Source organism: Pediculus humanus, genomic scaffold (assembly GCF_000006295.1).
Source record: "Pediculus humanus corporis 1103172107383 genomic scaffold, whole genome shotgun sequence".
Classification (NCBI taxonomy): Eukaryota; Metazoa; Arthropoda; class Insecta; order Psocodea; family Pediculidae; genus Pediculus; species Pediculus humanus.
In genome coordinates, this window is record NW_002987010.1 from 578902 (window position 1) to 603073 (window position 24172).

At 29.9% G+C, this 24172-nt stretch overlaps 5 protein-coding genes across 5 annotated transcripts in view; 2 read left to right on the forward strand and 3 right to left on the reverse strand.

Moving 5' to 3' along the window:
• Nucleotides 1-277: 277 nt before the first annotated feature.
• Nucleotides 278-3457, reverse strand: Phum_PHUM032470 (uncharacterized protein; the record flags this gene model as incomplete). Its single annotated transcript, XM_002422996.1, has 8 exons — nt 278-858; nt 931-1482; nt 1595-1773; nt 1860-2043; nt 2152-2421; nt 2503-2653; nt 2804-3255; nt 3361-3457. The coding sequence occupies 8 exons, from the start codon at nt 3455-3457 to the stop codon at nt 278-280; spliced, it is 2466 nt and encodes an 821-aa protein (XP_002423041.1).
• A 257-nt stretch (nt 3458-3714) lies between these two features.
• Nucleotides 3715-4408, reverse strand: Phum_PHUM032480 (uncharacterized protein; the record flags this gene model as incomplete). Its single annotated transcript, XM_002422997.1, has 3 exons — nt 3715-3927; nt 4014-4312; nt 4396-4408. 3 exons carry the CDS (start codon nt 4406-4408, stop codon nt 3715-3717), a joined length of 525 nt encoding a protein of 174 aa, XP_002423042.1.
• A 4857-nt stretch (nt 4409-9265) lies between these two features.
• Phum_PHUM032490 (Laminin beta-1 chain precursor, putative) lies at nt 9266-17023 on the forward strand (the record flags this gene model as incomplete). The annotated part of the gene is made up of 23 exons (XM_002422998.1): nt 9266-9290; nt 9640-9764; nt 9926-10056; nt 10536-10824; nt 10902-11054; nt 11126-11366; nt 11440-11628; nt 11709-11888; nt 11968-12293; nt 12371-12781; nt 12873-13215; nt 13285-13677; nt 13755-13979; nt 14054-14253; nt 14338-14434; nt 14501-14692; nt 14779-15144; nt 15238-15476; nt 15560-15928; nt 16003-16166; nt 16234-16375; nt 16449-16812; nt 16884-17023. 23 exons carry the CDS (start codon nt 9266-9268, stop codon nt 17021-17023), a joined length of 5304 nt encoding a protein of 1767 aa, XP_002423043.1.
• Nucleotides 17024-18533: 1510 nt separating this feature from the next.
• Phum_PHUM032500 (dynein intermediate chain 1, axonemal, putative) lies at nt 18534-21022 on the forward strand (the record flags this gene model as incomplete). The annotated part of the gene is made up of 9 exons (XM_002422999.1): nt 18534-18749; nt 18822-18987; nt 19061-19128; nt 19631-19866; nt 19927-20075; nt 20145-20341; nt 20430-20606; nt 20665-20841; nt 20915-21022. 9 exons carry the CDS (start codon nt 18534-18536, stop codon nt 21020-21022), a joined length of 1494 nt encoding a protein of 497 aa, XP_002423044.1.
• Nucleotides 21023-22182: 1160 nt separating this feature from the next.
• Nucleotides 22183-24172, reverse strand: part of Phum_PHUM032510 (uncharacterized protein) — a gene marked incomplete at both ends in the record, with an annotated part of 4554 nt that continues 2564 nt past the window's right edge. The window contains 4 exons of the mRNA XM_002423000.1: nt 22183-22251; nt 22282-23628; nt 23708-23871; nt 23982-24083. Of these exons, the coding sequence (XP_002423045.1) occupies nt 22183-22251; nt 22282-23628; nt 23708-23871; nt 23982-24083 (1682 nt within the window). The remainder of the gene's footprint in view (nt 22252-22281; nt 23629-23707; nt 23872-23981; nt 24084-24172) is intronic.

Below are 24172 nucleotides of genomic sequence, written 5' to 3' on the forward strand. Positions count from 1 at the left end.
GTTTTTGTTTCCCCGCCCCGCCCCCCCCTCGCGGACCCTTCCCCCCGCGTACCCGTGTGTACATCGCGCATTTGCATGCATTTTTATTTCTATGTAAGCAAAATCAAGTGTGACGCGCGCGTTAACGGATATTTTCTACGTTTTGCGTTCATTTTTTTTTTTTCCGTCAATGCTTCTTACACTTATTAGTAAGACAAAAAAATCAACGCAAAACGTAAAAAAAAAACAAGCAACAATAAATATTAACACGATTCGAACGACGAACGATAAAAAGCCGTTACTTGGGTAAAAAGTATGATTGGTTCATGTGAGAGTTCATTTGATGGCTTCTCGTGTTCGTGGCGTACAACTGCTGTTGGAAATTGTGAAACTGTTGAGCATAATTCGGATCCGCAACGGTAGGACCCACGAAAGGAGAATTCTTAAAATTGGTACCTTGGCTCATTGAAGGTGGCAAAGGCTGACTCGCTTCCGGCGGCATTCCTAACGGTGATGATTTTGATCCTTGAATGAACATGTTCGGATTACCACCGGTTGATCCCAAAACCATGGGATCGCAGCCACCCGGTCCGGGAGGAAAAACGGGTCCTCCTCCTCCTCCTCCTCCGTTTCCACCCCCCATTTGAGGTACTTTCATCATTCCGCCGGGTCCCGCACGGAGTTGACCTCTCAATGGTCCGACGGGTCCAGGATTTAATACCATATTGCCTCCTAATAACATGTTCGAGACCGAGTTCGACATTAAATTACCACTCGAATTACCGATGGGACCGCCACAGTTCATTCCCGGATTACCACCAGTATTAACTCCGTCCATTGAGTTTGAATGACAGTTAGGAATAAATGATACTTTTGAATCTACGTTATTCATGGGATTGTAAATCGTTGTAAAATTCTAAACTAGGAGGTCCGCGAGTATGGCATTAGGACTATTTGTATTAGGCCTAGCAGGCAAGTATTGTATGGTGTTGGGAGTGCTCGCTTTCACTTGAACGTTCATTCCGTTATAGTTGTTGGGCCCCATCATTTTTTGAAAACCGGGACCACCAAAAAATGGAGCCACACATCTCGGAGGAGGATTATTCATATTTTGTTTCGGCGACGAAGTATTTAAAAATCCCGGTGGCATATCTATCATAGGCCCTGCACACGAAATTATAGGATTGTTAGGAGGAAATTGCATGTTTTCCATCGGTGGATTATCGTGACCCATGGGTCCCATGGGTCCTCCCGCTCCGACCGGACCCACGTGTTGCTCCATATGATTTAAATTTCCAACCATGTGCATGGAAGACGAGTTGTATGACATCATCGGTCCTGGGCCGGGGCAAGGAGGTGTCGTCTGATTGGTGAGCTGTTGACTCATTTGAGCCAACGATGTTATGGGATCGAAATGCATAGATTTATTATTTGGAGGGCAATTTAAACCGTTGGGATTGAGAGGCAAATTTTCTGGCCTGCAAGGGCTTGGCCCTGCTGCATCTGGACTAGAAGGCACCGTCGTAGTATCTGAAAATATTTCTAAATCATATAAAAATTTTACTTTTAAATTGACTAAAAAAAAAAAATTTAAACTTGCTTTCAATATATTTACCTTTAGATGTGACAACACTAGATTGAGATTGAGTGCTAACCGGAGTGGTACAAGTTGTACTTGTAGACGTTGCTATGCTTGGAAACCTGGGAGATGTCTCGGGAACTTGCGGAAGAGGACTATTGGCTGCACCATTTGGAGTTTTACATTTGGGTGTGTCCGATAAGGGCGTGTGATTTCTAGAGAAAACAAACAAAACCTAATGTTAGAAATGCTTCCGTGAAGAAAGAAAAAACAAACACAAAATAATTATTATTTTACTTACAAAGGAGAATTAATATTTGTTTCTTTCAGGCTAGTGTTAGGTTGTTTTTGTATGGTCAGTTCCTGACCCTCGAATGTGTTGAGGTAATGAATTTGTTGGGGAGAAGGCACTGGCATTAAATTAGGTTCTTTATTAGCTGAAGCGTTTTGTTGTTTTTGATGCTTTTGTTGAGTCAAGGACGATACTGTTCGAGAAAACAAATCTAAAATTTAAATAAAGAAAAAATTTATTATTAAAAAAATATTATTAATAAATTAAAAATTTCTTTTTTTTAGAAAATAATTGAAATTACCTTTACTTGGAAAATCTAATCCAGATTGTGAAGAATCTTTTCTCGAATTAGAAGTAGGTGATTGTGAAGCGGATACTGGAGTATCAGGATTATTGGGCATAAGTTTTGAACAAGAAGGTGAACCTTGATTATTGGGAGGACTGCAGGTACCTAACTTAGAGCTATTACCTGACGTAGGTACGTGTTTATTTACGTCAGATGGAGAATTTAAGTCAGATGAAGTTCTTGGAGATGGCAATGACAAATTAGAGGTAGTGTTACTAGGTGAGCCTGAAAAAAAAATTATATGAAATTTGGAATACGCAAATCATCTAAAAAAAAACTTTGTAAATCATTTGTTAAAATTTTTACCTGGATTTGAATTTGGTACGGCAATAGGTACACTTGCCGATCTGGCGGTCTGATGATAGGGAGGAGGTGGACCTTGCATTTTATTACACCCTCTAGAAACTGGGCTATCCGTTCGTGAACCTTTCTTCTTCTTTTGTTCTTCCTGAAATTGCTGGTAATGTTTTTGCCATTCCAATTGAGCAGCTACTGAAGGAAATGCATTTCCTCCTGGTATTTTCTAAATTAATTTTAATAAAATTTTATTATTTAAATGAAAAAAGTTTTTTTAATGAAATTTTGAACGAGAAAAAAAATGCTTTACCTGCATCATATGAGAATTTTGATCTTGCAAAGAATCCATATTTTCAGAAGCATCTAAAACATTATTGGGCGGATTAACCACGTTATGGCCCATGGGATTATCCATAGGAACATTTCTATTTGATTGACCATTCATATTTCTTCCCATAAGTCTATTCATAGGACTGTTATTACTGTTACCATTATTACCACTACTGTTATTACTACAATTGTTGCTATTATTGTTACTACAACTACTATTGCTGTTGTTGCTATTGTTGTTGGTATTGTTACTACTCGCATTACTGTTATTACTATTTATATTATTATTATTATTATTTACATTTTTTAAAGTCATTTGATTTTTTAAATCATTACTGTCTAATGGATTGTTTCTGTTAGGATCATCCGAATTAGGATTAACACTTCCACCGGAAATCATTCTAGGATTTCCAAATTCATCGGTGGGCGGAGCTTGATTTCAGGAAACAACATTTCCTGCATTTTCCTAAGAGTGCCATTGCTCCGCTCGGTGCTGTCGTTGTTGAGGGGTAAGATTTTCCGTACGCACTTTTGTACCGGTGAGAGTCAATTGCGAAACACCAGGAAAATGATTAGGATTTAAGTTATCAACTAAAGGTGGCCTCGTCATTACACATGGCTTATCTCGTTCCATATTTTTCATAGTCCCGAATAATTCATGTTATTTGATTCATATTGCCCTGTATATAATAATAATGATGATAATGTATATTAAATAGTAAAATGAAAATTATTAAATTTTTCGTGTACCTGATCCAATATCATGGAGTCATGGATCATCCCCCAGTAAATCTCCATGGCGATGATCTCCCATATCCCTACCGCCCGGTGGCAAGTCACTGGGTTCATTCATACCCTCAAGATCAGTCAAAGGTACTTGCATGTTAGGTGCTACTTGGCGCGGTCTGAGCCAGGGCCTGGTGGTATGTCACACGGACCAGGCATTCCTCCCGGAATGGGACCTCTCGGGCCCATGGGCATTTGTCCCATTGCTTTCATGGGGGGATTTCCGCCAAAGACAGATTTTTGTTTAATCTGAGCTAAATTATTTAACCATTGTGCAGAACTTTGACGATGAAATTGATTTAATTTTAAGGGATGTTTCTAAAAAATAAGAAGTAAGATATTGGGTTGATGACAATTTAAAATCAAGTATTTAATATTCATTTAACAAAACCTGATAACTTTACCTCCAGGTATTTTTTAGTGCCTGGCTGAGCACAATGATATGCAATAATTGATGAATATTGCCCTTGTAAAACTGATTCAGCAGATTTATTGGCCAAAGTAGTTGTGAACACAAATATTTGACTTTGTTGTTGCATATATTGAGCTTCCATTGTGCCTGGTTGTTTATTGATCACATTACTAGGAAGAGGCTGAACTCCAGGCTGTAAACCTGATCCTGGCTGATCTATGCCTGATCCCTGAGGGGGAGGTCCACCAGGATTTTGATTGCATAATCCCAATATTAAATTTTCACTAGAATCTATAGTACAAAGCCACATTTTCTCAGCCTCAAACTTTTGGAAAATAAAATAAAAAAAAATCATTTATTGCAATACAAACTACCTGGAGCAAACATATTTCCATCTGGAGGCAAATTTTCAGCTTTAATTTTAGAGGACAATAAATTGCCCTGAAGATCTTCTTCTTCTGATGCATCTTCAGGTCTTGCACCAATTTCAGGTTTAGTATCAATAAATGACCTATCTTGAATTTTACCTACCGAATCCATTAAACCTGCTTTCATATTGTTAACATCTCCAGTCTAAAATGAAATGAGAATAATTTTTAGGAAATAATTTCACTGATGATTACTAATTAGAAAAAGCTTTAAACAAATGTATTCTCTTTTTTTAAATGCAAATATTAAACACATTAAATTTATTTATTTATTTTTTTTTTACCTTAGAACAAAGATTAGAATTTTTAGTCTCATTTTCACACAATGATGTGTTGAGTACAGGTTCTTTTTTGAATTCAACATCCAAATTCGGTTCTGTTTTAACTCCATCAACACTTTGCAGTAGTGTTGTTTTATCCGATTTCATTTTATCCTTCATACTTTTAATGGATCCAATATTTTCATTGAATTTATCACCATTGTTTCTTTTATTAACTTTTTTCTTTCCTCTTTGAGTTGTTTCCTATTTATAAATCATTTTCTCCATATTATTTTTTGCAATTTTGAAAACCAAACACAAAAACTAAATTTAAGGTGGCCAATCACAACAACCAAACAAATTTATTTTTTTTAAATAATACTTCTCAAGAACATTTAACACAATGATTGTGCATTTTGCATAGTTAAAAAAATAAAATATAAAAATGAATAAAGAATTTTTAAAAAATTATTAATGATGGTAAACATATTTTGATTTAATTTAAATAAAAAAAAACAAACACTTTTAACATTGCGTTTTAGTAGAACAATTTTAATCATATAATAAAAATTATACATTAAAAACTATTCTTTTAAATATATTATAAATAAACGATTTGTAAAAAAAAAAAAAAAAATTTTTTTTTTTTTTAAACATGGTATGAATCTATTTACAGAGAGAACGAGTGAGAACGAATGAGCGAGAGAGAGAGAGAGATAGACATATTTCGTTTTTCCGTAAATTTTTGAAAAAATCTTATAAAAAAAAAAAGTAATAAAAAATTCAACGCAATTCTCGATATTTATTGAATAATAAAAAAAAACTAATTTCTATCGAATTAAAGAAAGCTTTTTTTTTTTTTTTTAGTAAACATAATAATAATAAACATTGTTTTTATTCACCACCCAACACAGGCCTATTCGGACGTACGAGTTTTAAATCTATAAACATAATGGTAAATTATTGAAGATAATTTTCAAATAATACTCACCATCATATAGAGAACAACTACAATAATATTTTGGTTTAGCACCGTAATCTATTTCAGAATAAAATATCCATTTAGAATGCGACATATATAAATATTTATTATTAACTTCAAGCCATCAACTTATTATATTTTATTTTATTTTATTTTGTCTTTTACATTGCAAACTGTTTATTTCCACCACGTATTTATCTGGTTTTGAAATAAAAGCCGAATGACCGGAAACGAGACTCAATCCTTATTGCCACTTACAAACAAGAGAGCGTTAGGGAGCATGGTAGTAGCGTTTCGACCGACATAAGACGTTGTGAGTTAGACATTTCGTAAATGAAGTTTTTCGATTATTTTTCAACCGTTCATTTTTTTACATTGGCGTAAGTATGTCGAAATACATTTTTTTATAATTTAATTTAATTATCTATATTTATCTATATCATTTTAATACATGAATTTGTAAATTATTATTATTTTTATTTTAATTTTAAGTCACGTGAACAACTAAAAACTGATAACTCCGTAATTAAATATATTTAGGCGTGTTTATTAAAAACTTTTACTTAAAATGAATTAAAGTTAAATTAAATCAAATCAATTGTAAATATCATCATTTTATTATTCGATTTATAAAATAATTATTATTTTACTTATCGTCTAATTCTTAAAATAAATTAAAATTCCAATGTTTTTCATATGATTTTTTTCGCGACATATACTATTTTTTTATTATGATTTATCAATTCGAAAAATAAAAATAAAATAAAAATTTTTTTTTATGTTTAGTTTTGTTATGATTCGATTCCCATAATTTGACCTTTGTTCTTATTTTTATGATTATTATTATTTCATTCTCCTGTCTATATCGAGAAAGAGCAATAAACTTATAAAAATTCAATTGAATGAAATTTTTTTTATTTTGTTTACTATTTGTAACCCCCGCTTACAAAAATAAAAAAAAAAAACCTTTTCAAACTTTTACAATAACTTTTTATTCGTTAAACATATTTAATTTTTTTTTGTTCTCTCTGATAACATAAATTAATTTTTTATAAAACTATATTAAATTTACGAAAATATCATGTTTAAAAAGTAATTCATTTAAAAGAAAACATAAATTTTTACAAAATATTTCGTCGGTTTAATTTATTATTATTAATGAAATTTTAATAAAAAAAAAAAAAAAAAAAACAATTGAAAGGGAATTTTTTATTAAAATGCATCATCAAATTATTAAAAATAATGAATTAAATGAAACTTACATGAAGGAAATCTGCCTCTTATTATGATAAAAAGTTTGAAAATAAAGTCGCATGTAGGTGGACAGTTGACAAAATTGTTGTAATTGAAATGCTTTTCAAGTAATAATAATAATAATAATAATAATGTATGAGTTCTTACAAAAGAATAATAACTAAAAAAAAAATTTTTTTGTTTTATAAATTTGCTTTTTCCTCATTTTTTATTTTTTTTGTTTTTTTTTATTTTTAGATATAATGGGTCAGTTGGTTATGTCAGTTTTATTACTTATAATATTGTACACACAAGTACTATTCGGACAATCAGACAGGGGTAGACAAAGGCTCAGGGGTAAGTTTTTTCCTTTTTTTTTTTTTTTTTTTTTTTTTTTTTTTTTTTGAATAAAACAAAATTTTATTTAACTTCATAATGGATTTGCTAAAATTTATTTTAAACAAAAAAATTTTAGTTCTTTGAGTTAGTGTAGTTGAATTGAGTTCTTTATTCGATTTTCATTAACCGAAATCCCTTGTAAACAAGAATTTTACTTTTTAATAACTAAACTAATGAAAATTTTCAACCTATTTATTTTTTCAATTTGTTTCATAAAATGTATTTCATATATTTTCACATTCTTATTAAAAGAAAGAGAAAAAAAAAATTTCATCAGTTGTTTGGCACAAACAATTTAAAATGAAAACAAACATGGATTAATTGAACTTTTATTTTTTTTTTTTTTAAACTTTACAAAACCAGATGGTTAATTTAAGTTTACCAAAAAAAAAATTTTTTTCTCATATATATATTTACAACATTTGTAAGTGTCAACAGTGAAAAAAATTTTTATTTTCCCTAATAATATTGAAGGGAGCAAATGACGCATAAATATTTGTTCGACAAAAATTTTGTCGAGATTTTTTTTTCTTTTGTCATAAAGTCTTAAGTAATCGAAATGAAAAAAAAAAAAAAAAAAGAAAGAAAAAAAGAAAAAATTTACATAAAAAATTATGTTAATGAACGTTGAAACTTTTTAACTTGTCAAGATAAAAAAAGAAATATTTTTTCATTGATGTAATAACCAATTAAAGACTTTTTTTTAGAAAAAAAATTTTCCAGTTATTGTTACAATTAATTTTAACTTAATCAAATTAATTTTTCTCCCCCCCCCTTTCCCTCTTTGTTAATCATCATTAATTTTATTACGTCACATTTGAAGTCTTATTTTTTTAATATTTAAATTATTATTAAAAAATTTATGTTGATTTTTCATTTAAATGGAAATTTTTTTTTGTTTGTTTGTTTGTTTTGTTTTGTTCTTCAAATGTTGTCGATGAGGTTTTTCTTTTATTAAATTGACAATGCAAAAAAAAAAAAAAAAAAAAAAATTACGTCAGATTAATACTGGAAAAAAATTAATTGGAATTAATTATGTCGTCTGTCTATTAAAAATTTTTATTTATTTATTAATTAAACGGTTAAGTTTAATAATACATAATAATTATTCCTGTTCAGAAAACAGGAAATGAACTTATCACATACTGTTCGTTGTCGTTTCCATATTTTTTTTTTTCGAAACTGTTCACTCTAAAGATAAGAATAAATAAAATTATTATTATTATTATTATTATTTATTTATTTATTTATTTATTTAAAAATCAAACGAATTTATTAAATTTTTCGTGGGGGGTAATGGATCTTTTGGAAAATTCGCATGGATTTTTTTTCTTTTTTTCCACATAAAAATAAACTTTTTCATTTTATTTTTCTCTTTTTTTTTTTTTTAAACAATTTAATGGCGTTTTTAATCAATTAATATTTAAGTCTTATAAAAAATAATGACACAATTCGTCTGCTTATGAATTATGTAGGAGAAATTATGATGTGTGGTTTATTTATTTTTTTTTTTTTTTGCCATTTTTTCGCGGTTTTTGTTTCTCTCGATGCAAAGTCATTCATCTGAAAAATTATTTTGAAGGTTGCATCTTCCCACGTTTATTTTTTTTATTTTTTTTTATTTTTTTTTTGATAGTTAAATGAAACATTTAAGCAAATCTTTAATTTATCAGTTCCTCTTTTTATATATAAATTTTTTTTTTTGTCTTTTCTTATTTTGAATTTTCCAAATCATTCGTATATTTTCTTCATTTTCCAACCGAAAGCAAAAAAAAATTAATTATTAACTTTTGTAATGAATTTTTATCAAATTGCGTGTGTGTTTGTTTGTAATTAATTAATTCCCCAAAAAAAATTTTTTTTGAATTCTCCATTTAAAAAATTTAAAAAAAAAAAGAGGAAAAAATAAATAATAATAATAATAATATTGCAGATGTTAAATATGGCAAACTGCGTAATAACGAATCGTATTTTCAAATGTATTTTCAAATGTAATTTTAAATGGAACTTAATTATTATTCGTTTACCGTATATATTATGTGAAAATAAATTTTTCTTATTTTTTTTAAGTGTAAAAATAGAATCTGACTTAAACTATCTGAAATAAAAATGTCTGAAGGAAACAAAAAAAAAAAAAAAAACATTACTCGCTCCCCAAAATTAGCATCAAAAATTAATTTTTAATTTAATACGCGAATTTAAATTATTTAAATTCGATTCGGTTCATAAACTTTTTTTTTTTTTTAATTTTTACATTATTATTATTATTATTATTATTATTATTATTATTATTATTATTATTTAAATATTTTTCAGAGCAGTACAGATATTCTAGAACTCAAACATGTGAAACAGGATCTTGTTATCCTGCAACAGGAAATCTTTTAATAGGTCGAGAAAGCCAGCTGAGAGCAACATCAACCTGCGGTATTAGAAAACAGGTAATTTTTTTTTTAATGCCTAACCGACTCAAAACCTGAATGGTTTTTATTGTTTTTTTTTTTTACAACAAACAAACAAACAAAACTTTTCTGTTTAAATTCAAAGAAATTTTTTTTTTCCCCCTTTTTCATTTCATTTTTGTTTGTTTGTTTGTTTCCAGGAAAGATATTGCATCGTGTCACATTTAGAAGGACCCAAAAAATGTTTTTGGTGCGATTCAAGATATCACAATCAATATGATAAATCATTGAGTCATAATATATCTAATATAGTTGATATTCATCCTAGAGAGTGAGTGGAAACCAACATTTTCTTTTTTTTTTTTATATTTGTTGTTAAAAAGTAATAATGATAAAAGTTTATTATTATATTAACTGAGTAATAATTTTTTTTTTTTTATTTCTATCTGATTGCATGATGCTTAGATGTCATGATTTGAAAATTATTTAAATAACGGATGGGTAAGTTAAAAAAGATTTACTCTTTTAAATTTATATAACGTCAGGACGATGTCATTTAACGGATATTAAATTTTTTTCTTTTTTTTTTTGTTCCCTCAGTCAGGTTTATATTCGTGTTACAGGTTGTTTAAAAATCCCATTTTACCATCAGAAGTTTTCAAACAAAATTCCTCCTCTTTAATAACCTCCTCCTATTCCTGTACTCTAAATCTGTCCGAGTTCCAGGTAAACCCGATTATTATGAATGAATTCCTGAAAAAAAAAATCTGTAAATTATTTATTTATTTAATTAAAATTATTTTTTTCCAGGTTGGATCCGTGGTGGCAATCTGAAAACGGAGTAGAAAATGTTTCCATTCAATTGGACATGGAAGCCGAATTTCATTTCACTCATTTGGTTATTCATTTTAAAACATTTCGACCGGCTGCCATGTTGATCGAAAGGTCGCAAGACAAGGGAAGAACGTGGCACGTTTACAGATATTTCGCACATGATTGTTATAAAGTCTGGGGCATGAGACCAGACATTCCTAGAAGTTTAAGTGATGTTATTTGCGAAGAAAAATACTCTTATGTCAATCCCTCATCCGGAGGAGAAGTGCGTAAAATAATCCTTTAATCGGAAAAATGTTTTGAGATTAACTTTTCTTTACAAATTAATTTTTAATTTTTTAGTTGATCTTTCGAGTTATTCCACCTAACATACCGGTGGAAGATCCATTTGCTTCCGAAGTTCAAGAACTTGTTAAAATGACTAATTTAAGAATAAATTTTACTAAATTACATACTCTTGGTGATAATTTGTTAGACAAAAGAGAAGAAATTCAGGTATGGGATTAAAAATATTTTTTTCGAGTATAAAATTCATTTATCTTATATTCCAAATTCAAACGTTTCAGGAAAAATATTATTATGCCATTAATCATATGGTTGTTAGAGGGTCATGTTCTTGCTACGGACACGCCAGTAGGTGTCTTCCTCTTCCTGAAAAAGCCAACAGCTATTATCCTCCAGACATGGTTCACGGTCAGTGTGAATGCACGCACAATACTAAGGGATTAAATTGTAATGAGTGCGAAGATTTTTATAATGATTTACCGTGGAAGCCAGCTTTTGGAAAATCACAAAATGCTTGTAAAAGTATGCAAGAAATATTCTTACTCCTTGCATGTCATCGAAATTATCAATCACTAATTTTAAATTTTTATTTCAGGATGTAATTGCAACAGCCATGCCACGTCTTGCCATTTTGACTCTGCAGTATTCGAATTAACGGGTAATGTTACCGGTGGTGTTTGCGATAACTGTCAGCACAATACCCAAGGACGAAATTGCGAAGAATGTATTCCGTTTTACTACCATGATCCCGGATACGACATTCAAGATCCCAACGCTTGTCAGCGTAAGTAGTTCAATAATTTACATTTTAAATGTTTAACCTTTAAATAGAAATTGATTGTTTTAATTATTTTGTCATTTTAGCATGTGATTGCGATCCTAGAGGTTCTACGGATGACGGAATCTGCGATTCTCATACGGATCCTGGAAATGGATTAGAGTCGGGCCGTTGTCACTGTAAACCAAATGTTGATGGTCGAAGATGCGATCGGTGTAAGGAAGGATATTGGAATTTTGACGAAAACAGTCCAGAAGGATGTCAAGGTAAATTTTTTTTTTTCTTAATTTTTATATTGGTTAATTTTAATAAATGCTGATTTTTTTTAACGGTTATTTGTTTAAGCTTGCTCTTGTAACATTCACGGAACCGTGAATAATCAGGGATGTAACGTCAATACTGGAGAATGTACTTGTAAACGTTATGTGACGGGTCGAGATTGCAATCAATGCCTCCCTCAGTTCTGGGGCCTTTCAGAAGATCGAGATGGATGCAAACCTTGCAATTGTGATCTCGGAGGTGCGTATAATAATGATTGCGATGTGATTACTGGACAATGCCGATGCAGACCACATGTTGTTGGAAGAGCTTGCGATCAACCAGAGCAAAGTTATTTTACTGCGTATCCGGATTATCTAATTTACGAAGCGGAATTATCGAAGGGCTCCGGAGTAAGAATTTTTCAAAATTAATAAAATTATATTAATAATTATTTGAGTGATTACTTATTTATGTAAATATTTTTTAGGATTCCCAAGTGGTTGTGTTAGAACCAAACAGAGAAGGCAGAGGAAATATTTGGACTGGACCGGGTTATATGAGAACCTTTGAAGGATCTCAATTAGAATTTGAAATTAATAATATTAAAACTCCAATGAAATATGATTTAGCCGTTAGATACTCTCCCCAATTGCCAAACGGATGGGATAATGTTAAAGTTCATGTAGAAGGATTACAACCATTAGATCCTAACGGGCCTTGTGCCGGTACAATATCAAATTACGAATCTTACGATTTGCATCTGCCTGTAGAAAGTCGAAGTTCGCAACTTCCGTCTCCCCTTTGTCTGGAACCCGGTAAAACATATAAAGTTAGATTAGATTTCCGAAAATATGATCCAACGGTAGAAACTCCGTCGGCTTCCGTTCTTATTGATTCCGTATGTTTCTTTTTTTTCGATTTTTTTTTTTTTTAAATGGTAAACCTACAATTTAACAATTATTTAAAATTCTCATTGTTGTAAATTACAGATAGCTCTACTGCCACGTTATGACGAAATTGGATTTTATAGAGGGTCTCCTGAAAATGAAATAAATCACGAAGAGTTTAGAAGATATCGTTGCGGAGAAATGTTTCAATATGCGAATAAATTTCCCAGTCGGCAAATTCCAAAAATTTGCTTGAAGCATCTTCAAAGCATCGGAGCTTTCGTTCATGACGGTGCCTTTCAATGTGAATGCAATCCCACGGGATCAATTTCTTACGAATGCGATCCTTTGGGTGGACAATGTGATTGTAAACCGAATGTCGTCGGACGTCGCTGCGATAGATGTGCTCCTGGAACTTACGGATTTGGTCCTGAGGGCTGTTTAGGTACTTTTTTGTATTTTTGTATTTTAGATTATCGAAAAAAAATTTTTACTGACCTATGAAATTATTTAGCTTGCGACTGTAACTCTTTGGCTCTGGATAATTTTTGCGATCAAATAACTGGACAATGCAAGTGTCGACAACACACATACGGACGAGTTTGTGATCAGTGTCAAATAGGATTTTGGAATTTTCCAAATTGTCAACGTTGTGAATGTAATGGTCATGCTGATACTTGTGATTTAAAAACCGGGGTCTGCATTTCTTGTAGAGATGCCACTTTCGGTGATCGTTGTGATCGTTGTATTGAAGGATATTACGGAGATCCAAGACTTGGTATTGATATACCTTGTCGGCCTTGTCCTTGCCCAGGCAGTTTAGATAGTGGTCATTCTTTTGCATCGCGATGCTTTTTAGATCCTAAAACTCACGACGTTGTTTGTAATTGTCACATTGGATATTCAGGTAAATATAAATTTTGGTTCTTCGGGTAAATTATAAATGGTTTCCCTAAAGAGGTTTACGTTTATATTTACTTTTAGGGTCTCGGTGTGACGTTTGCGCGGACAATTATTACGGTGATCCCGAACTTCCTGGAGGCTCTTGCCAAGCATGTAACTGCAGTAACAACGTTGATATCACCAGACCAGGAAACTGCGATCCTAAAACGGGACACTGTATACAGTGTTTGTTTAATACCGAAGGAGAACACTGCGAAAAATGCAAAGAAGGCTACTACGGTGACGCCATTAATCAGCAATGTAGAGGTATTTCGATAAAACTTGGCTTTAATCTTTTATTTTTTTCCATTTGAAATTTACACGAATGAAATTTGTTTTAGAATGTGTTTGCGATTTGTTGGGAACCAACGCTACTGCCGGACCTTGCGATAGAACAACAGGACAATGCCCTTGTCTTCCAAACGTAATAGGTTTGTCTTGTGATACCTGTAAAGAAAATCATTGGAAAATCGCAAGTGGAAATGGTTGCGAACCATGTGGATGTGATCCGGTTGGTTCTTACAGCGAACAATGTAATTATGTAAGTTTTTATCTATTCTGTTTTTTTTTTTTTTTTTTCCGTTGTTTGTTAAGATTTAACATCTAATAATGTGTAAAATTTCAGTTTGATGGACAGTGTAATTGTGCACCAGGTTTTGGAAGCAGACGATGTGATCAATGTCAGGCGTACTTTTGGGGAGACCCCAAAGTACAATGTCATCGTGAGTATTTAAAATATTTTTATGTTTTTTACTTAAAACTTTTTATTTTTTGTTTTATTATTTTAGAGTGCGAGTGCGATGTAAATGGATCGGCGACATTACAATGTCATAGAAACAATGGAAGTTGTATTTGTTTAGAGGGAATTGGTGGTAGCAAATGTGATAAATGTGCAAGAGGTTATCTCGGCGTGGCCCCTGATTGTAGGTTTTGCGGAGAGTGCTTTAAAAATTGGAATGACATTTTAGAAGATCTCATTGGTAATTTTAAAAAAAATATAGTTATTACTCGATGACGTCATTGCTGTAATAAATAATTTTAAATTTTTTTTGTTTTTGGACTACAGTTCAATCCGAAAAAGTAATTTTATCGGCATCGAATATCAAAAATGTCGGAGTTCAAGGAGCTTACACACACAAGTTTTTGGCAATGGAAAAGATACTAGATGACGTACAAGATCTGTTGAAAAATATGAATATGTCAGCTCGCGAATTAGCCACAACAGAAAATTTAATTACGCCCCTTAAAAATAATTTACTCGAGGCTGCAGAAAAATTAAACGAAACCGGAAAAGTGTTGGAAACTACGGAACAGCAAATCAAATGGGTAGATTTAGATTTAAATAAACTTACGGATCAAATGAATGTTTTATTGGTGGCAACCAAGGAATTAAAGGAAAATGCGACTAAACTTCAAGAAGCCAACGTCGAAGGTACAGGGAATCGAATAATATTTGCTAAATTCATTTTAAGTTATTTAAAATGAAAAAAAATTGACTTCAATAATTAAATTAATTTTCTTTTAGGTGCTTTGAATCTTACGAGAAAAGCTCAAAAACAATCATTAGATGCTGAAATAAAAGCAATACAAATATTTGAAAATGTATTAGCTAATTCCGAACGTCAATGTAAAAGAGCAATGACTCTCTACAATCGTTCAATTGATGAAGTTAATAACATGAGACACAATAATGAGAGAACAATAGCGAGTTTGAAAAATCGATTGGAGAGTTTGAATGAAAAAATACCCAAACTCAATGAAATGGTTAATTTTATTTTTATTTTTTTTTTCCTTCGGAGGTTAAAAGAAAATCAATTTTTAATGTTGCGAATAAAAATTTTTTTCAGGTTTGTGGGAAAAACGAGGTTTGCGATGAAACTTGCGGCGGTGCAGGTTGCGGAACGTGCGGAGGAATTTCATGCGATTCCGGAGCAGTTACCAAAGCGAATGCTTCATTCGAAGTCGTCAAGAAAACGGATCAAATCATTAAGGAAAAAGAAGAAAAAGCGGAAGAATTATTGCGGGGGGTCGCCCAAGCAAAGCAAGAAGCTTCATCTGCTTACGATGCTGCTCAAGATGCTTTAATGACGGCGGAAAATGCTAAAAACGGTTCGGAAAAAGCTATAAAGGAATCATCGGAATTTTTTTCAAATCTCGAAAAATTTTTTAGCACTCCCGGTGCTAAACCTGGCGACATAAGAGCAGCAGCAGAAGAGGTAATATAAGAGTGAAATATTTTTTAAATTTTATTTTATTTTGATAAAATATATAGAACCTTAATTATTTTTAGACTCTTCAAATGGATATCAATCGAGAACCGGAACAAGTGCGAGAATTAGCTTTGAAAATAAATAACGCTGTTGCCAAATTGACGAACATCGATTCGATTTTGGAAGAAACAAATGCCGACAAAAAGACAGCCGGTAAACTTAAAGAAGAAGCTGTTAAAGTGAAGTAAGTATTAATTTCTCCATAACGGAGAAAATTTGCATTTTTACATTATTAATATTATTTATTTTAGAACGGATGCCGAAAACATATTAAACGTTCTTGAAAAAGTGAATCAGGCTTTGGAGGAAGCTGGAGATGCTCAACAAAAAGCAGGAGATGCTATACAATTAGCTAACATTGACATAGCTGCTGCCGAAGACGATCTGACTCAGGTAAACCAAAAAAAAAAATTTATTTTTTTCTTCAAAAAAAGAATAAAATATTTACCAAAAAAATATGATTTAGATAACAAGCGAATCGAGTGCGGCAAAATCAAAAGCAAACGAAACGATGAACACGGTCAAAGATTTGAACGGACGTTTAAATACTCTCAAAAGAAGATTTTTGAAAAATCAACTGAGCGCATCGGAAATCAAAGAGGAAGTCGATGCTGTTTCCAAGGATGCCAACAACACTTTGGCGGAAGTTCAAAAATTACAAGATCAATACGGCGTGGCAGAAGAAAAATTGATGAACAGAGCTGGTAAAAGTTACACGGCGAAAGAAAGAGCTCAAAGGTTATTCGATAGAGCGAGTCAATTGTTTGTCAATACAAACGCCAAAGAAAAAGATTTGAGAGGTTGTTGTTGTTGTTGTTGTTTTAATTTTTGTATATTTTCAAAATGACGTCATCAAAAATCATTTTTTAAAAAAACGGGTTTTATTTTTTTTTTTTTGCAGATTTAGAAAAATGGTACGAAGAAAAAGAAAAAATGTTTGAAAGTTTAAACGATGAAATGATGATGCTGTCGAATAAAATGGACGAATACATAACGAAAATAAGCAGTCGTTCGAAACACTACAGCGAATGCGTTTCGTAGTTTTTTTTTTTTTTTTAATTTTTTTGTATTTTCTCTTTCCCCTCCCCCTCCCCCCTCATAAAATGGTTTACAATGACTACCACTCGTTCGAAAAATGATTTTTTAAGGTACATTTGCAAAAGTTTTCCCCGTATCGTCTACATGAATGTGCGCGTATAAATCATCGACTTGGAGTAATTTTTATAATGTCAACCATTTTGTTTTTTATTTTTTTCTACCGAGAATTTAATTAATTAAAAAAATGCTTAATCGTTAATTTAATTTCTTTTTTTTTTTTTTTATTCGTGTATTTATTTACAAATAATAATAATAATAATAGTAAAAAATCAAGTTGATATCATTTACCATTTCGTATTATTATCATTATTATTATTAGGTAAGAGCATGATGCATTTTTTAAATAATAATAATTTTTTTAATTAGTTATCGCATTATTTTCATAATCATAATAATTAGTTAATTAATGTAAGTTATTAGTTTTAAGTTAAGGAAAAAAAAAAAACGAATGTAACCAAAGTTTTTTTGTTTTTTTTTTTTTTTTTTTTTGTTAAAAATTTACAAACTATTATTAAATGTTAAAAAACGATAATTTCGATTAATTTAATTATTAAATAAATCAACGTTAATAATAATAGTAATAAAAGTTACCTAAGTAATAATTAAAATTAATGTTTAGGTAAGAAAAAAAGAAAAAAACCGCGGCGGAAAAACAAGACTAAAAAATAATAATAAGTGTTTCAATGACGTCATTAATTAATTTTTTTTTTTAAATTAAATTTATCGTTAATTATTACTAACATTACATACAAATTTTTTTAAATATATATAAAAACTTATTAATTTTATTATTATTATTATTATTAATTATATGATTCACACTGCCAGTGTTATATATATAAAAAAAAATTTTTTATATAGTTATATTTATATATATATATTTTTAAATAAAATTTTATTACTTTTGTTGTTCTTGTATTTCTTATATAAATATATAAATTTATTTCGAACCGTGATGGTGGAAATTTACGGAAAATTGTTTGATCGATTTTGTTTATCTCGAAGGAAAGTTTAAAATTGATTTAACTCGGCCATTTTTTTTTTTTTTTTTTATTAAATGGAATTAATATCAAAATGGTGAGTTATCAATTATTGAATTAAATGTTTATTTGTTTTTTTTTTTTTTAATAAATTTTTATTTTTAGATTGATGAAACGGAAATACAAACACAAGAAGAAGAAAAAGATGGCGACGGCGATGATGATGATGATGATAATGTGTTACATAGTTTATTTGTTGATCTGACTTTGGAAAATGATCATAAAGGGGATGAATTTGAATGGTTTAAATCAAAAATTTATTATGAGAAAAAACCCATAGAAGATGATAAGACGGATAAATCCGTTAAAAAAGGTGCCCAATATAGGATAATCATGATTAAATATAATTTTTTTTCTCCCTCTCTGTGAAGAGAGAGAGTTCATTGAAGAAAGAGAAATAAAATCTATTAGTTATGATTATTATGCTTGAATTTTTTAATTACGTAGATGAACGGGAAAAAGTTAAAATAATAACAAATTTAGAAGATGTTGAAACAAAATCAAATACATTATACATAAGACTTATGGAAACAAATACAATATGGCTTCTTTCAATTGATACGTCATTTAGTGAATGTGATGTGGAAGATGGTAAAAGAATACAAAAGAAAAACGATGATTATATTGCGGTAATGTATTTAAATATATTATTATATATTAATCCACTACTAATAATAATAATAATACATTGATGATTTTAGAAAAAGAATAATGAAGAAATAATAAGAAAACGTTGGTCGGCCGAAACTCAAACGCCTAAAAATATGGAAAAATCACAGGGAGTTGTAACAGATGAAATTATTATTAACGATGCAAATATTTTTGCATCAGAATGGGATTTATATGATACATATAAAGGATTATCACGTGGTATTTTTAAATTATATTTAATTAATAAAATAAATAACATTTTAAAAAAAGTTTTTATTTATTTTTACAGATTTAAATGATGATGAGACTTTGATGGCCAATTTTAAAAATGATAATGATAAAAATTCATACGTTCAGGTTAGTTTTTCTGTTTTGGTTTAAATGATAAAATTGTTTTGTTTTTATTTCTAATACAATAATTTATATTTTTAGTACGAAATAAAAAATTTATTAACAATGGAAGAACAAATTTTTAACATTCACAACAAATTAAATTTTAAATATGCTGCTTTGGTTACAGAAAGACTTTTAGCATCAAATTGTTATCAAGATGAACAAACAATATTTAAAAAAAAATTACCATCACCTTGTATTATTATCATTATTTAATTAAATTACAATTTTTAATAAATAAAAATAATTATTACTTACCATTTATTAATTTTATTTTAGACGAATACGAACCAACAACGTTTTCTTATGAAATATCTAACCTATGGAATTTTGAAAAAAAATTTAAAGAACGTTTAATGGTTACCGATTTAGATTGGAATCCATTAAATAACGTAAATTTATTAAAATTATTCAAATAAATAAATTGAAAATTGTTGTGTTTGATCATTGTTTTGTTTTTCTTTAGGATTTATTGGCGGTAGGATATGGAAATTATAATTTTTTAAAAGTAACTTCCGGTTTGGTTTGTCTATGGTCACCGAAAAACCCGCGACAACCGGAAAGAGAATTTTATATCGATGAAGCCGTTACGACAATTAATTATTCAAAAACAAAACCAAATATTTTAGCTGTCGGTACGAAAAAAGGAAAAATATATGTTTTAAATGTTGCAGAACATGATGGAAATTTAAGATTACTAAGGTAATTACATAATTAAATTAAAATTAACTTTTAATTATTTAAAAATTTTAAACGTTTTAGAAACGATAATCAACCACGTCCTGAACCAATATGGAAAGTCGAATGGTTTCAATATAAATATTTAACAAATGAAAAAGAAAAACTTTTAGCCGTTGGTGAAAGTGGTGTTCTCATGCTTTTTTCATTTAATTTTGATGAAACGGCAAAAGGTAAAATATCCATAAGTCAATAAATAAATAAAGAAAGAAAAGAGGAACTCAACATTGATTTTGTTTTAGAAATGTTAAAAATGAATTATGTAATGGTGGATGAAAATTTTCTCAATTGTAAATATAGTAAAAAAGAATTAAGACAACAGATACGAAAACAAGGGCGACCACTCGAAGAATTTAGTTATTATAAAAAAACATATTCAGGACTTTGTTTTACAATATTTAATGATAGAAATGATTGTTACATATCTACCAAAGAAGGCGTCATCATAAAAGTAAAATTTTTTTTAAAATTAATAATGACTAAAGTGTAATTAAGTATTATTGATTGAATTTTTGTTTTTTTTCCAGTGCAGTTTAATAAATCCTTCCATGAATGATGGAATATATCCAGGTCATGATGGTTCTATTTATACAATTTCTCATTCTCCAGTATCTGATTTGATATATCTAACATGTGGAGCTGATTGGAGTATAAAAATATGGATGGATGGAATAACAAAACCACTTTTTACACTTCAACAAAAGGTATAGTATAAAAATTATGAATTTATATTCGTGGATTGATTATTTAATTAATTTCCAGGCACCTGTACGATGTGCAACATGGTCACCAACCATTCCAACAATGATAGCATCAATCGGAGATGCTCAACTTAATTTGTGGGATATATCAATGAATATAATATCACCTGTTTCTTGTAAAAATTTTCAAGAGTGCACGAAACCATTGTCAAAAGTTATTTTTTTTCCTAACGGACGGGTGAATGATTAATTAATTAATTATTTAATTTATTTATTTATTTATAAATTTATTAAAATTTTTTTATTTTTAGAATATGGCTGTCGGTGGTGAAGATGGAATTGTTCGAGTCGTTAATTTATCTCAATTACCGAGAACTCCATTTTTACAGGTAAGTTTTTTTACTTATTTATTTATTTAACTTTATCTTCCAACGACCTATTAATTAATAACTTATTAATAAAACTAACATTTTTTTTTTTTTTAGGAAGAATCATTAATGAATTCAATAAAAAAAAACATAAGGAAAAAAAAAGATATTTTAAATTTATTTCTAAGGTCATTAAATGAAAATAAACATAGACTAAAAACGGATTTGGTTTTACTTTAATAATTTATGTATTTTTCTTACTATTTATTAACCTTCCTTTTACTTCAATAAATAAATTAATAAACGTCAATATTAATTAATTAAAATTTTCTTTTTATTTAAAAATTAATAAACCTTTTAACAAGGTTAAATCTATCTATCTATCTATCTATCTACTCATCATCAATTATAATTTAACTCTGATTATTATTATTATTATTATTATTATTATTGTGATTACATAATAATAAAATATTTACAATTTAAATAAAAAAAAAAAAATTTAATTTTGTAATTCATTTTACAAATAAAATAATAATAAAAATATACAAAACAATTTTTTTGATTAACATAAATTATTATTATTATTATTATTAAGATATTGAGGAGGGAGGGAAGGGGGAAGATTTTTCGATTAACATTTTTTATTAAAAAAATATAAATAAATAATTTTTCTTTTATTTTCATATTTGATTTTTTTTTTCACTTTGGAAAAAATTTTTAAAAACTAAAAGAAGGGGGCGTGGCGTGGCGGTGGCGGGACGGGGGCGTGGCGCGGGAGAAAAATAAGAAAAACAAACAAATTATTTTCTTTTGTTTTTGTTTTGTTTTTTTTTTTGAAAATAATGATGATAATAATGATAATAATGATGATAATAATAATAATAATAATAATAATAATAATAACAAAAAAGAAATTATTGTCGTTTGAATAATACTTAACGAGTAACAATGGAAAAAGGAAAATTATTTTTTTTGATTTTTCTCCTCTCTCTCTCTCTCTCTTTTTAACTTAAAATATTGTTAATAAGGAAAACTAATCCAAATTTTACATTATAGACAAAACTAATTTTTTCTCTTTTTTTCTTTTCTTTTCTTTTAAATAACATTTTTACACAGTTTCATAAAAATAAAATTAAAAAAAAAAAAAAAAAAAAAAATAGAAAATAGATCTTCTGCTTCTGTCATCAAACAATCATCACATCAGCCTTCTATAATTTTTTTTTATCCATTTTTGAAATAATGTCACCTAATAAATCATAACTCTCATTAGTTTTTTTCTGTAATTTTTTTTTAAATTTTTTCATAACTTGTGACGGCGGAGGTTTTTCTTTCGACGACACTCCATTGTCTTGAGGGTTTTTCACGTTGGAGTTAATTGTCGATGGAGGAGGGAATGACGTATCCGATAATGATTTATCGTGATTTTCACATTGGGGAGGGCTGCTGGGTGGCAAAGGAGGATTTGCCGGTGGGGAATTTAAAGGAGGAGGAGGAGGAGGCGGGAGATGGGGAGGTAACGGAGGAAGGGGAGGCACGGGAGTCGTACTATCCGTTTGAGGATGGTTTTCTTTGAGATCATTGCTTGTCGTCGTCGTCGACCCGTTGCTTGTCGCCATATTTGTCACACTGGGTTCATCTTTTGCGAGGGGTACAACAATTGGAATCGTTTCTGTTGAATCGTTTTTTTTACCGGTATTACCACTTGAATCGTTTAAATTTTCGTCAATTTTATTCTGTTTTTTGTCGACATTTACTTTTTCGTCTACCACCACATCATCGTCATTCGTTTTTACACTCGGTTCACTTTCGATCCCCTTTTTTTCTCGTTCTTTTTCCCGGGAAATCGGACTCTTATTTCCGTTTTCGACAACGTCCGAACTCTGTTTTTCTTCTTTGATTTTTTTAACCGGAGTAACCGTCGGAGATTCTTCGTGTTTTCTTTTCACACTTCCGTTTTTGTCTTCAGTCTTTGTTTTATGTAAATTTTGTCCGTTTGAACTCGACGACACGTGTTCCTTACTTTTTTCTTTCACTTTGTTTTCTTTTTTGTCCTGACTCGAACCACTCGATTTCGATGATTTTTCATGCCTGCTTTCCTGTGAACTTTTCTTATGCTTCGACTCATCACTTTTCCCATGCTTTGATTTGGCTGAGAGTTTATCACTTTCTTGATTTGATGATTTGTCCTTTTTAACATCGAATTTCGAATCTAAATTTTTCACTTCGTGCCTATAACTGGAATGACTACTTTTTCTTTTTTCTTTTTTAGATGGCGTCGTCCGATCATCATCCTGTGATCGACGTTTGTGAGAATGTTCGGATTTTTCGCATGATTTCGACAATTCTTTAGAACGTTCCTCTTTAGAACCACCATCGATCGATTCAGATCTTTCACGTTTTTTTGAACTATTATTACTACCACTACTATTAGTATTACTGCTACTAATTTTTTTATCTTGAGTATTACTAGACGTTTCGATTTCTTTATTATTATTGACGATATTATTAGGCGAAGGAGGCACTGGATCTGATTGCTTTTCTTTTTTGCTTGCAGAGCGAGGCGTTGAATGTTTGTGCATTTTCCTGGGAGAATGTTTAAATGGTGAATATTCTTTTAGTCTATCACTTTTTTTCGGAGTTTTCAAACCGGTTTCCTGCAAGAGAAAAATATATAGTTTTCTACAATTTTCATTTTATAACTTTTTGGAATTAAAAAACGTTAGGATTCCTTACCGAATTAGTAATGGCTGATAATAAGTCGCACTCTCGAACTGGCGGACAGTACACGGCTACATTTTTCTTTTCGTAAAAAACTTGTCCTTTATTGATTCCAGTTGGTGTATGTAAATTAGGAGCACCGTGTAATGAAAAATAGTCTCGATACCTTATGTGCCATGCTTCAGATAAGATACAAAAAAAAAAAATGAAATTAAAACAAATTAATCGATAGTAGAAAAAAATGCTGTACATTTTTAAAATTTACCACAGTTTTTTATATTGTACTTACCCACACTAGCAACGCTACTGATTGTTTGAAATTGATGAATTATTTTTCTAGGCAAATAATACACGTCGTTATCGTGTAATTGTAAATGTGCATATCTTATACCTTCACGTCTCAAAGTATTTAATTTTGATGTCTACAAATAGAACCAGTGATAATTATTTTAATATAAATATAACATTTAAAAATGTAAA